We start from the raw sequence: 14,672 nt of genomic DNA on the forward strand, positions 1-14,672 counted from the left end.
ATTTAAACTCTTCTGTTTTGCCTAAGACCTGTTTTGTTTGGGCATAAAATGAAAATTGGAAATCACCATTCTTATGTCATTATATAAATCTATGATTATTATAGTTGACCTCATCCCCATGTGATTCCAATTACATTTTGTCATTATTATAATAAACATGAAAAGTATTTTTTCAGCCCCTGAAAATATGTCTTGTGTGTAGGACTTACTGGATACCTCTGCTCTGATATTCCACAGATATCTCAAACCTCAGTACGTTTTAAACTGAGCCTTTCCCAAGCCCTCTCCTCCTCATTTAATGTTACAGAAATCTCATCATTCACCCAAGCCAGGAATTAAGAGTTACTAGAATTTTCCTCTTCCTCCCTTCTCATAAGAAATCAGTCAGGAGTCATGATGAGTCTATTTCTAAAATATCACTGGAATCTGTTTTGTCTTCTACACTCCTACTAGCACTGCCTTAATTCAGAATCACTTGCCAGAATTACCAAAACAGCTTCCTTCATATTGTATCTGTGCTTCTGACATTGCCTCACAAATTCTTTCTTTATAATGCTACTAGCATTACATTTTAAAATTAAAATTTAATCACGACCCTCCCCCTTAAAAATCCTCAAATTTATAAGAACCCAGACTCCTTACTATGACTTATAAGACTGTGATGATGACAGCTCCTAGTACCAAATGCCTTTCTGTCTTTTCATAATAATAGAATTACAACTGGGAAGGGGTTATCCAGCCAACCCCCTTATGTTATAATCCCCATAATCCAGCAACCAGGAGAGGTCATGTGAATAGTACTCACCAATGGCAGGATAGCAGGAGTGAGTGTACCACTTACTGGTTCAGACCTTAAAGTGAAAGTCTTGGGCACAGCCAGCCAGGCATGACCACACAGATGAGAGCCTTGAGATGAATGGAGTCTGATCCTGGAATCACTTTGTGGAAGAGAGTTGCTAGTGGACCTGTAGCACCAACCCTGAACTATTCCTTGAGAGAGAAATAAACTTTTGTTGTGTTTGTACTATTATATCTTGAGACATTTTTTAAACCATGATTTAGCCCATCTCAATACAAAACCTTTTATAATTCAATCAATAATTACCTTTCCAACTTCACATTTTGCCAATTTTCAATTCCTCATTTGTATCCTAAGCTCCAGCCTTACCAGACCATTTATAATTCCATAGATAAGCAATGCACACTCTTGCATTTATACCTTTGTTTCTGCTGTTCTATCCACAGGGTTATACCCTCTCCTTTAAGGCTGGGTCGAGCATCACTACTGTGGAAAATTTCTCTTGTTATGGGTGGATTGTGCACAACTCTTCACCCTACCATTTGTGTGTTGAAGACCTAACTCCCAGTATCTTAGAATGTGACTGTACTTGCAGATAGGGGCTTTAAATAGGTAATTAGGTTAAATTAGGTCTTCAGGGCGGGCCTTAATCCAATTTGACTGGTATCCTTATAAGAAAAGGAAAGTTGAACATGCAGAGAGAGACAAGGGATGTGCAGGCACAGGATACAAAGAGAAGGTGTTCACCTGCAAGCCAAAGAGAGAAGCCACAAACAAAACTAAACCTGCCAACATGTTGATTTTAGACTCTTCACCTCCAGGACTGTGAGAATATACATTTCTGTTAAGTTGCCCAGTCTGTGGGTATTTTGTTACGGCAGTCCTGGTAAACTAATATACCCCTTGAGGTAGGATGTTTTCTTCTCTGAAATTTTATAGCATCCTGAGTGTACCCCATTTATCAAATATCTTTGCTATTTTTCAATCAGTGATTTACTTGTCTGTCTCCTCAAGTAGTCTGTCAGTCTTTGAGGGAAAGTGACTCTGTCTACAAATCTGCTGCCTTAACTTCTGATGACATATTTGGAAATTCATAAGAAATGGATAAATATTCATTAGAATGGATTAATTTCTTTTCCACAACTTGCAACTTAACAGCAAGTAAATAAGCAAGTAGTTTGAGTTTTTATTTGTTGTCTAGATTCTTTACGTATATATTGCCAGGGTGACAGTCATGTAGCCTGATTTTGATACAAGATTTCATTATTGGAGATTGACTTGCCATTTTTCATATTGTTGTGTGGACATTTTTAAAGGTATAGATTCTATACCTTTGCAGATTTACTAAAGTCCAGAAGATAAAGATGAATTTTATAGCAGGAACAAGATCTTCTGTCAGTAAGGTTGCTTGTGATGTCGCAGTGGACTGCTTTTGGTATTTTTGTCAACATTACAATAGCCTTATTTTTTCAAGAATTACCCCCAAACCAAGCAGTTGGTGTAACCCAGTCTCTATGTCATACTTGGTTGGACAAGAGTGGTCACTAGATACAAGTTTGACTAATTTTTTTTTCCACAAATTTTGAATTGAGAATGAGGGAAACTAATTTTGATCTCTTTTCAGTGGCTGAAACTGAGAATTGTTGAGTAATCATGTGCATTGAGAAGGAGAGATATTTGAATGAAGACAGAGACATATCCTAAATGCAGATGTGGAAAGAGAGAGAGAGAGTGTTGTAATACCAATTGATTTTCATTTTCTCATTTCAGTTCCTTATGAGGCCTATGGCGCTACTTGCTCTTGAGTTCCATGATATTTTTATATCAAATTTCATTTGGGTTAAGCTGGAATGAATTTCTGTCATTTGCAATAAAAAAGAGTACTTACTTAAATCAATTAGATAGTACAGTTGACATATGTAATTTTTAATCACTCAAGTCATTCTTCCTTGATGCTAGTAATAATGATTCAGTTATCGTTTTTGGAGCTACTTTCCTCTATTCTAGTCTAAAAGGTTCATTAGGGTCGAGCGTAGTGCAAGGTAATTAGCTCAACAAGGAACATAGAGATATATGACCTAAACTAGGTCAATAAATCTATCAGCAATATTTGCTGGAACTTCTGAGAAATTTTGAGACGTCAAAGCAATTTTTTTCCCACTGAAGTTTCTCAAATGGTAAAGACAACAGCTTGAAGCTCCTGGTTGCCATGTTACTACCATGAAAAGAGTACCTTTGAGAATGAAACCAGTACAGAAGAAGTCAGAGCAAGAGACAGAAAAACCCAGATTCTTCGCACATCATTTAAGCACCAAGGTCCATCCATTTCTGAAGTCCTAGACTTTTCAGGTATTTCATCAATAAATGTCATTTTTTAAATCTGAATTTTGTTGTTGCTTGAAACAAAAAGTCCAGATAAACATGGACAGCATTTCTTTGTATGTCTTTGAGCTGGTGAACTTTTATTATATATACCCAGCACCAAATTGAATGCCTAACCCTGTATCTGAAATAAGTGGATGCTCAAGGACTTTCTGCTGAGACTGAATGAAGATGAAAAATGTTACCTATCGTGCCATTTGTGGATATGTCTTTTTGTAGCCTTACCTCTTCATCAGAAGTACCAAGTCTGTGCTCTATCATCAGTGGATTTTCATCAGATAAATTAGGTAAAAAGGGTTTTGAGTCCTTGCTACCAGAGTCAATCAGAATATTTGCCTCCCAAAAGCCAAATCCTAAGCAGATTTTCCCTCTTCATTGTATTATCTTCATTCTAAAGAGAACTTCTCATCCGAACCAGTGCAGTAGCCTCCTGAGAGGTCTCTGTGTCTCCAGATTGTTTCTTCTCTAATCTACTGGGGAGCTTAAATAACTTGATTAAAGCCCTATAGTTAGCTAGTGGCTGAGGAACTATTCGAACCCAAAGAGGCTTGACTTCAAAATCTTTGCTTAATTTCCCTACTATTATACATATTGCATCACTTCACGATATAATTATTATATTTTCTGAGTTGAAAAACAAACTAAACATGACCCCTTCGAACTTGGAAAGACTAGTAACAGTGAGACAAAAGCTGATCCAAGAAAATGCACAAAAACACACCCGTGTTGTTCTTACAGTTTTGCAGTTTTGTGAAAAAGAACACAGGAGATTTTGCTCTCATTTAGAACTGTTGGTCATGGCTTTTACTTGAAAATACCTGCTTTCAAATTCACACAGTGTCTCTGTCTACCAAGCGTATGTCTATGCATATGAAATCCAGAGAAAGAAACTCTACTAGACTGAACTGGGATGCATTCCAAGGACTCAGTCATGGAATAACAGATCTTATATAACCTAATAGGACTTGATTTGGCACAGGTAAAGTTTTTTTTTAATGAAAATTTACTTTCTCATATATTGATAAGACTGAACAGATCTAGCTATATAGTGCTTAAATTTGCTTCATGTCAAGTTAAGAAGAAAGCACTCATAAAGCAGCCATTCCTTCTTAACAGAGAAAAGCTATTTTTATCTTTTGAAATACTAGTTTAAGGAAATGCATCAAGAAAACCTTTAACTTTTTTAAAAATCTCATTTTATGATGTAAATTGAAAGTATATTTCTTATTTTGGAGAAGGCATTACTGATGTGCCTAAACTCAATAGGGTTCTTTATACTCTAATCTAAAATTTTTGCCTAGGGCCCATTATTGTGAATTCCTCAGAAACCAGAGAATGCGAAATAGTATTGAAGTAAGATGGAGGTGGATTTAGTCATGCAAAATTAAATATTTTAAGTGCACAGCTAACATTGGAAAGGGCCTTATGCAAAGGAGATTCAGAAATTACTTTTAGTAATTTCATGACGTCCATCGAAATGGTAGCCAATACAGGATAAGAGAGAAAATAAGAGGACTCTTGGGTTTGTGTTGATATCTGCTTTCCCTAGTCCCCTCACAGGTGAAGTCCCTGAGGTCCCTCACTTGCAGAGTCAGATATCTCTGAATTTAAGTCCCAGCCCCACCACATACCACTTTTATGAATTTACGCAAGTTACTTAATTTTATTCTTTATTTATCATATACTTGCCTAGCAATTTCCTGAGGCAGTCACCATTTGAAGCTCTTTATAGTCTTGGAAAGCTAAAAACTTGAGAACTATCTCACTCCTAGTTTACAAATGAAGTGGGTAACAGAGTTAAGTAAATTTCCCCAAACAAATGATAACAGAATCAATAAGAACTGGAAGACAGACCCAGAAAACTTAGTTCTACAGTGCATGCCCTTTACCACTACTCAACCTGCCATGCTAAACTATGGCAAGTAATAAAATAATCTTGCTTCCTCCTGGCTGTGGTGAGGTTTCATTGATAATCTGCATAAAACATCTTACACTATAACAGGCAGGCATATAGTAAGCCAGTCTGCAGTGTCTGGAATTAGTTAGTCCGTTGCTGTAAAGCTGGTATATCTGGTAGGCCCTGGGTTTTCATGGACCCACCACACCAAAATGATCTCCAATAGTCCACTCAACTGGCACAGTTTGCCTACCGGGACTTCTGCTATAGGTTTTCTATTTGACACTTCTATTTCCAACTGGACTGTGGCCCAGAACTAACCTTCAGCTCATTTGACTGTGGTCCTGACTATTTGTGTTCCAGGAATCAGATATGCATACTCACAGGTTTTATGTTTCCAGTTCTGCTGTACTTTATTTTCACAGGTTGATTTGCCCCTACATGTCCTTGAGCAGGCTTATGTAATTCCAGGTATAGTAACTACATAAGTAGGTTTTCACTGACCTGGGATAGCATGGTACATTAGAAAAGGAGTAAACTCAGGAGTTCCAGGATTAGGCTTGTATCTCAGCCTCAGCACTGTGTTCTTGGGGAAGTCAATGATCTGCTCTATGCGTTAGTTTTCCTTATCAGTAAAAATAGAGATAAAAATTCTTACTCTCAGGGTCATTATTAGAATTAAACATTGTGTCTTCTGTGAATATATCTAACACCATGTTTAACCTAAAGTAGGTGATACAGTTTGGCTGTGTCCCCACCCAAATTTCCACTTGAATTGTATCTCCCAGAATTCCCACATGTTGTGGGAGGGACCCAGTGGCAGGTAATTGAATCATGGGAGTCGGTCTTTCCTGTGCTAGTCTCATGATAGTGAATAAGCCTCACAAGATATGATGGGTTTATCAGGGGTTTCTGCTTTTGCTTCCTCTTCATTTTCTCTTGCCACCACCATGTAAGAAGTGCCTTTCAGCTCCCACCATAATTCTGATGCCTCCCCAGCCATGTGGAACTGTAAGTCCAATTAAACTTCTTTTTCTTCCCAGTCTTGGGTAGGTCCTTTTCAGCAATGTAAAAACGGACTAATATGGTAGGTGTGCAACAACTTTTTCTTTCTCTCTTTTTTGAAAGGAGAGCTCCATATGTCTAGAAAAATAATTCAAATTAACCTTCACATTTGGACAAAGCACAAACTCAGGCTTTCCCACTGATATAGACTTGGGTTGCTGAGCTTCAGGTTACATTGCTGAGACATTAACGCTGTTGGGGTCTGAATTTCTTGAATAATTGTTGAGTACTGGCAACTAAAATAAACAATGTGATAAGGTTTAGAAACTTTGTTACATTCTATACACTTGTTTATCTATGTGTACATATTCCAAAAGTGTTTACATATATTTGCTATGGTTTGTTTTGTTTTGATAGGATGCATGGATGTTTGTGCCTGGGAATCCTAAGAAACAAAATGTAAAAAAAATTATTTGTAGTAATCAAAACATAAGTAAGTGCTAGAGAGCACAGTCATGGATTTCATCATGGCTTTTAGCATAGTGAGTGTGATGAAATGATAGAGGTTTCCTGTAATGCCTTAGGAAGAGCCTGTATCACACTTCACTGCATAGGGACAGTAACTGCTATCATATAAAACCAACACTCTGCAAAACTAGACATGAGTCTTGGAGTTTATATGTCGCCACTGATATGCTTTGGCTGTATCCCCACCCAAATTTCAGCTTGAATTATACATGGTAGGGAGCCGGTGGGAGGTAATGGAATCATGGGGGTGGTTACCTCCATGCTGGTCTCATGATAGTGAGTGAGTTCTCATGAGATCTGATGGTTTTGTAAGGGGCTTTTCCCCACCCCTCTTTGTTCTGCACTTCTCCTTCCTGCCGCCATGTGGATAAGGATGTGTTTGCTTCCCCTTTCACCATAATTGTAAGTTTCCAGAGGTTTCCCAAGTTCTGTGGAACTGTGAGTCAATTAAACCTCTTTCCTTTATAATTTACCCAGTTTCAGGCAGATCTTTACAGCAGCCCATGAACTAACTAATACAGTCACTAATTTGAAAATGGCTGCATACCAATTTGCAGTCATAATGAAAGTGGAGAGGCATAATCTAATCACTGAGCCTTGAGTCTCACATGCATAATAACTCCATATGCCATTAGTTTAACAAGTGTGTTTGATTTCATGTACTTCATTACTTGTACAAGATATTTTTTAATTATACAGAAACAGATGGGCATGATTCACTGAAGCAGATTTTGCAATAACTGAAAAGAAAAATGACCAGAGACATTTCATCTGAATTGTGAATAGTTTCTCAAGTGGGTGTATATTTTTGGCTTGATGAAGATTATGAGTTCTTGCTTTAAGTGCCTGAAAGTTTAATTGAATATTCTGATCTTAGTCAAATTGAGATCTATTGAATGGAATTTGGGAAATCTTCATCATAGTTACTGCATTTTCAGGATGATATTGCAACTATAGGTATATTATAAAACTTCACAAATTTTCTTTTCATTTTCTTATTAGTCTGAAGCATAGCATCAGGTTCAATTCTCAAGTCTTGAGTAAAAGTATCAGGAAAGGCTCCTTGTAGCTTATTGTCATTAAGTAAACACATTTCCTGAAGAGATCTCTATCCTCGTCTCTGCACCCCAAACACGGATAAAGGGAGAACAGGGAAAAGCATACAGGTGAAGTGCCAGACCATGTTTGTCATCCATTCAAATATATTAGCTTAAGACATTATAATAATATGGCTAGGCACGGTGACTCACACCTGTAATCCCAGCACTTTGGGAGGCCGAGGCGGGCAGATCACCTGAGGTTGGGAGTTCAAGACCAGCCTGATCAACATGGAGAAACCCTGTCTCTACTAAAAATACAAAATTAGCGGGGCATGGTGGCACATGCCTGTAATCCCAGCTACTTGGGAGGCTGAGGCAGGAGAACTGCTTGAACCTGGGAGGCGGAGGTTGTGGTAAGCTGAGATCATGCCATTGCACTCCAGCCTGGGCAACAAGAGTGAAACTCCATCTCAAAAAAAAAGATGTTGTAATACTAGGAAGTACCTTCAAAGGGGATACCCCAACTCTTTGTCATTCTTTGCTGTAAGTCAGCCTATTCTCTCTAAATGTTTCTCACTAGATAGAGGTCAGGTGCTGCCTTACAGGAAGGACCGCAGCCTATCTGTGAGCTGCACTGCTTCTGCCAACCCTACTCTCTCTGTGGATGAGTCTCTTCCACAAATGTTCCCTCTAGACAGATGTCATAAAGAAAAAGAAAGGATGAATTAGAGCATGCTTCTCAAAAGTTCTGGCTAGTATTAAAATATTTTCTTTGAGTTAAATATTGGGCTACATTCAAATACAGTTTGCATTTTATTCACAGAGCTCCTCCATTCTCTCCTCCATTGTCTGTTCAGGTGTGGGGTAAAGGAGTGTTGGGAAAAGTTTATGTGGGGGAAGGGAGTTACATACACACATACACATCTACGGATAAATATGCAAAAGATTTGTTTCTTATAAAACAATAGGAACAATCTAAGTTTCTGAGGTTAAGGACTCCTCCCTTAAGAAGTTTAGTATTTCATAATTTTCTGTGTACCAAATTCAGTTTCACATTGCCTGTGCCTTAAATTGCTTTCTGATGTTGAATGATAGAAATAAGCAACATTAAATTAATTCCACATCTCTAAGTTGTCCAAAGGGATTAAACTCCTCCTCTTAAAGTGTCCCATAGCACCACAGAATACTTGAAACACTGAATAGGAAAGGAAGAATATTCTAGACAGAAAGAATAGCAAGTTTAGACTTGGAGTCAAGAAATGTAAAATAGTTCAAAAGAGTACTGTTCAAGGGAAAGAGAAATAATGAAATTAGACAAATGGTAAAGGTCATGATGGATTTTGTAAGCCTTGTGAAAGAGTTTGGAAAGCAATGAAAATGCATCATTAACTACAAAGAAAAAAACATCAAGGATATTTTTACTGAGACTTAACTTGCCAAATGATTTTATGGACCCTTGAGGCATTCTAGTTCGTGTTGCCCAGATATTTCATCTATAGAGAGAGATACTGACGCTGGCACAGGTAGATGAAGGTCTCGATACTCTAGGGTAGCACTGTTCAATACAACTTTCTATTCTGTCCAATATGATTACCAGTAGTTACATGTGGCTACCAAGAACTTGAAATGTAGCTAGCATAATGGTAATTTAATTTAAGGCAGTGGATAGTGGAGGAAAACAGAGATAGGCTTGCTGGGGATTAGACATTGGGAATATGGGCAGAACTCCAAAACCCCCTCTGCAAATCCAGATCAACATTAAGAATATGGCAAAGTTCAGTGAATGTGGGACATAACAAATCTAAAGAGTAAATGTGTCAAAGTCCAGAGGCAAATTCCCAGGACACACTGGCAGGAGTTAAGGAGTGAAGGAAGACTTGAAGAAGGGTCAGGAAAATTTTAAACTTGATTTGTTAGAGTTATTTCAGAAGGTACAGAGTGTGATCTCCATGGATTAACTTTCAGTGGTCTTAAACGAGAAACAGATTGAAGTAAAAAACCCATTGCATATGAAGGGATTAACCAACCAAGAGGAAAACAAAGTTAAGGACATCCTGAGTGCCTTACTTCTTGTACATCTAAAATGATCAGCTGTGTAATAGTTAATATTTTCTACCCCAAACTGAAAGCCATTTATAAATAAATTTTTGCCAGAACTATGAAAGATTCCTTTAAAATAAACAGACTCTAAAATAATTCAGGCAACTGATTACAAAGAATGGAGGCATTCCAGTAGGACTAATTCCTTCACCTCACTGAGTCATAAGTTCCTCATAAGTAAATGACAGGGTGGGTTTGCTCACCTTTCAGGGGACAAAAGGAGCAAGCTGTATTGGCAATTCACTACTTTCAAACAAAATCAGACTAAAAACATATAAGAAAGTCAAATATGCAAGAGATAATGTATTTTAGAGTGGGGATTTTGTTCTACAGAGAGCTAAAAAAACTGATTTAAATTTCATAAATATGCTCTCCTTTTAGATATAATACCCAATAAACTCTAGCATTCATGCTTTTTTTTTTTTTTTTAGACAAAGTCTCGCTCTGTCACACAGAACGATCTTGGCTCACTGCAACCTCCACTTCCCAGGTTCAAGCGATTCTCTCACCTCAGCCTCCTGAGTAGCTGGGACTACAGGAGCCCACCACCGCACCCGGCTAATTTTCATTTTTGTAGTTGTTGTTGTTTGGTAGAGATGGGGTTTCACCATGTTGACCAGGCTGGTCTAAAACCCCTGACCTCAAGTGATCTGCCTGCCTCAGCCTCCAAAGTGCTGGAATTACAGGCGTGAGACACTGTGCCAGGCCCATTTCATGCTATTCTTTAAACTTACTTGCTTCCTTTGTAAATAAAGACACTATTAATCAGTTTAATTTTAATGTATCCAATAGAAACTAAATGGTAACCATCCATTGCATGCTTAATTCCTTTTACCTTTGTCTTAACTCTGCTGTTCCTTAGCTAACTTTTTATAACCACTTTCTGCATTTTTGCATCTTCATTTTCCACCGATTTTTGAATAATAAAAGAAAACAATGAAGTATTAAAATTATTTTTTAACAGCATTGTTCAAGACAAACTTAGAGATACTGTATAACCTATGAAAAGAAATCATAAGAAACAAACATTTGTCCGCTGATTACAAACCTCTAAATCTGGTGTAGGAAAGGTCATGTAAGAGTTTCAGTGCATAATTCACAAAAACACAGAGGTATTAAAAGAACAATGTATCAAAGTCAAGAGCAATTTCTTCTGTTCTCTGTACTTCAATATCTTTGCCTTTTAGTTTAGATTTCTAGGATATTTGCATATGATGGGGAAACATGCTAGTATACCTTCAGCAGGGAAATGTATGGAGTAGAAGAAATGGAGATTGATTGGGCAGCACTGGTAAAGAAAAGGGAAAGAATAACAATATTAACCAAGCACTACCCAGGTACCTAAAGATGCACTTAAGGAACTCACATATTCTTCACAGCAATTCCTTCAATCATTACACAGATATTTCCTCAGCACCTCCAATGTGCCAGGCACTTTGCTCGGTGGATTCAAGGACAGACAAGACAAAGCCTGTCTCTGCCCTTGGGAAACTCATATTGTAATATAGAAAACCAAAGGTAAACACACGAACAGAAACAAATTACTACATAGGATAGGCACCAAGAAGGAAACAAATGAGCTGAGATAGTAAATAATAGAGAAATCTACTGTAGTTAGGAATAGCAAGAAAAAATGCTTTGAGAAAGTACTTAAGCTGTTGAAGGAAGAAACAGAGCTGTAGCATGCAGGAGGTAGGGAAGAGTGGGATAGCATGTGCAAAGAACCTGGGGCAGGAAAGATCCTTGTCTGCTGAGTAATGAGTGGGCTGGTGGGGGCAAGAGGAGATGTATTAGGAACAGGTGTGGTGGTCTAGCTGAGAAATGAGTTTTGCCTGAATTAGGAGTTTCAGAGATGGAGAGAAATGAATAGTACAAGATATATTTTGAAGGTAGAATCAACAGTACTTGCCACATTTACTTAATATTCTCACATAACAGATGAGAACTGGCCTGAAAGATGTGAAATTAATTAAAGTTCTTGCAGTAAGTAACTTCATGATGGGTTTATGAACCCTGCCTTCCTTAAAGCCCCTTCTACTACATCACACTTACTAGCTTTGTTACTTTAAGGTTAATGTAGGTTTCATAGAGTCCTAAAAGTGGAAGTTTTTTGCCATTCTAATGATTTTGAATTAGAATGTGTTTTAATAACCTGAACAAATTACAGATTTTCAGTTCACAAATCCATAACCTCAAGTCACTGAGGAGGGCACCAAATTCTACAAACACCCTTTACATATTTCTTCTGGACCAAATGTTAAAATACTCTTGCATTTCTTCGCATTTCTTCCAGAGACGCACTGCATTACCACCATGCATATGAAAAATTTTCTGTTGACTAAAGCAGCAGTCTTGGCAATTCTGAACCGTGTGCTATTCTTACCATAAGTCTAAATTGGGTAGTTTAAGTGACCAACCAGTTTGTTCAGCTTTGCTAAAAATATGCCCATGTTTGCCCAAATGGTCTGGCTTGCTGGTAATCTCCTACCTTTCCAAGTCAATCAACACATGGAAAGTGCTCAAAATAAGCAGGGATTAGAGTCACAAACTCAGCTGGAGGAGCTAGCTTTTTTAAAACACAGCACTCTTGTAGTTATTTTCTTCACTGTTATTCTGTCTTTATTATTGAGATTCTGGTGTATACATTAATGCTGCTCACGAGTACCTCATTTCTCCTCTGTTCCAGTACATGATAGGTTTATACCTGCTCACAATGTGCAGTTGGCCTCTGTATCTGGGGGTTCTGCAAACTGCAGATTAACTAACCACAGATCAAAAATATTGAGAAAAGAAAATAGTAAAAAAATACCAATGCAACAATAAAAATAATACAAATAAAAAAGTGATATAGTATAATCACTATTTATACAACATTTACATTGTATTAGGTATTATAAGTAATCCAGAGATTATTTAAAATGTACAGGAGGATGTGCATAAATTGTATGCAAATACTACTATAATTTATGTAAGGGATTTGAGCATCCTGGGATTTTGGTATGGGGGAGGTGGTCATGTAACTAATCCCCTGTGGATACCGAGGAACAACCATACTTCTTTAGTTTGGCATCACATAATACTTGCTCTGGCAGTATTTAAGAGCTGCCATACAGCCTGGGCGACAGAGCAAGACTCCGTCTCAAAAAAAAAAAAAAAAAAAAAAAACTGCCATACAATTCTTCCTTCCTGTGTACTGTGGGGTCTAGTGATGCTTGAGCCTCCAATAGCCCGAGTCCCTGATGAGGACAATGTACTTCCAAGTTCTCACAGCTGATCCCCAACAGACATGTTATATGGGGTCAAAGACCTTTTGCCATTTTTAAATGCTAAGATTTGGGGATTTGTTGTTGTTGTTGCTGCTGCTACTATATATCCTAATCTTTGTGACTGGGATAGGCTCCTTCACATTCTTGATAGGAAGGAAAATACAAACTTTTAATTTAAGGGAATATGACAAGCAGTACGATTGGCAGAAAGTGAAGAGGTTTGGATTCAAATGCAAAGTTTTAATACTGTCTTTGCAACTTAGTTGCTCTCTGAGTCTTCTTTTTCTCATCTGAAAAACAGTAATAACAGTATAAGTTTGCTATAATTTAATATGTAAAGTTCCCAGCAGGATGCTAAACCACAGATGATGTTCAATGAAAATAGCTATTTCTGTGAGGGGTAATGGTAAATAGACTGAAAGTATAGCAAAAGATAAACCACATAGGCATGGCTGAATCTGAAAAGACTGTAGAAATGGAGAACACTGTCATTCATCCCCTCAGTTCTGCCTACCAAGCTTCTCCTAGTCATAGGCATGCCTTTCTGTCTCTTCTGTGTCCAACTCATGATTTCCCTGTCCCATTCCCACTCCTCTGTCACACGCTGCTCCCAGCAAAGTATATAGAAATCACTCACTAAGATAGCTGCATTTTAACAGGAATTAAGTTAAAGGGCTAAAGCTCCAACTTAGTATTTTAGGCCTTAGGTGGAAAAAGGCAGCAGATATCTCTCACCTGAACACAGGCTGGCCTAGAGGATCCAACTAGCTTAATTGTGTTCACTTGTTAGGTCCACTAACCTAGGCAGGTCTATTGGGGCAGTCTTTATAAAAGACTTTTATGAGACTTCATTTCGTGAAGCTGTCCAGATCTGCTGGAAAGACTACCATCATAGCTAGGCAGGATGTTCCATGGGGTCAGGAGTGGGGACTGGCAGTACTAGTGCTGTATGTCTACATTACTCTTAAAAATGTTCGGACAGTCTTAACGTAGTCTTCTCATAATAATCCTCACAGCAATCCTGCAAATCTGCATTAAGACCTTTGTCGTAGATGATGGAACTGAAGCTTAAAGGTTTTAAATCATTTACCCAAATTCACATATAAGATAAATGGAAGAGTCTATATTCCAAAACCAGTAGCTCTGATTTCAAGTCTAATATCCATTTTTCCCATTTCACTATTACTTTTTCTCTGTGTGAGAAAACAAATTCAATAGTGTCTCTTGATGGCATTTTGCTATCATGTAATACAAATATTTCTTTTTTTGTTATATAGTTGGGAATTTTAAATTCTGTTTTCTACATTTAACAACTAAAAGGAAGAAAAAACACATGACGGTTAAAAAAAGAAACTACAAATTTACTATTGAAAATGAAATTAAAGTAAGGTATTCTATATTGTCATGTTTTCTGGCTAAAAATAATACCCACCGTTTCAGAGAATTGTAATCTCTACCTTTATGAAAAAAGAAAAGACTAGAGAAGAAAGCTAAGATTTTAGTCTCATCATTTCTTTAAGAAACTATAATTATTTTCTTATGGCTAACATAATTTCTAACATCAAGATATTTGCAGTCAGTTGTAAACAATGAAAATGTTTTGAAACTTACAGTGGAAATACAGAATTTGTAGCCAGACAAACCTGGATTTAAAT

At 37.4% G+C, this 14,672-nt stretch overlaps 1 protein-coding gene across 4 annotated transcripts in view; it reads right to left on the reverse strand.

The window, feature by feature from the left end:
* Nucleotides 1-14,672, reverse strand: part of PTGER3 (prostaglandin E receptor 3 (subtype EP3)) — a 211,258-nt gene that overhangs the window by 101,735 nt on the left and 94,851 nt on the right. Inside the window, exons 3-4 of one of the 4 annotated variants that reach the window (XM_011977624.1) lie at nucleotides 13,277-13,307; nucleotides 2,988-3,014 (exon numbers count right to left, since the gene is read on the reverse strand). The exons of 2 other annotated variants lie outside the window; for them this stretch is intronic. In XM_011977624.1, the coding sequence (XP_011833014.1) occupies nucleotides 2,988-3,014; nucleotides 13,277-13,307 (58 nt within the window). Of the gene's footprint in view, nucleotides 1-2,987; nucleotides 3,015-12,449; nucleotides 12,515-13,276; nucleotides 13,308-14,672 lie in introns of those variants that run through there. One more of the 4 variants, XM_011977650.1, reaches the window with a different exon arrangement.

The sequence above is a fragment of the Mandrillus leucophaeus genome, unplaced genomic scaffold, assembly GCF_000951045.1.
Source record: "Mandrillus leucophaeus isolate KB7577 unplaced genomic scaffold, Mleu.le_1.0 Scaffold103, whole genome shotgun sequence".
NCBI classification, from domain to species: Eukaryota; Metazoa; Chordata; class Mammalia; order Primates; family Cercopithecidae; genus Mandrillus; species Mandrillus leucophaeus.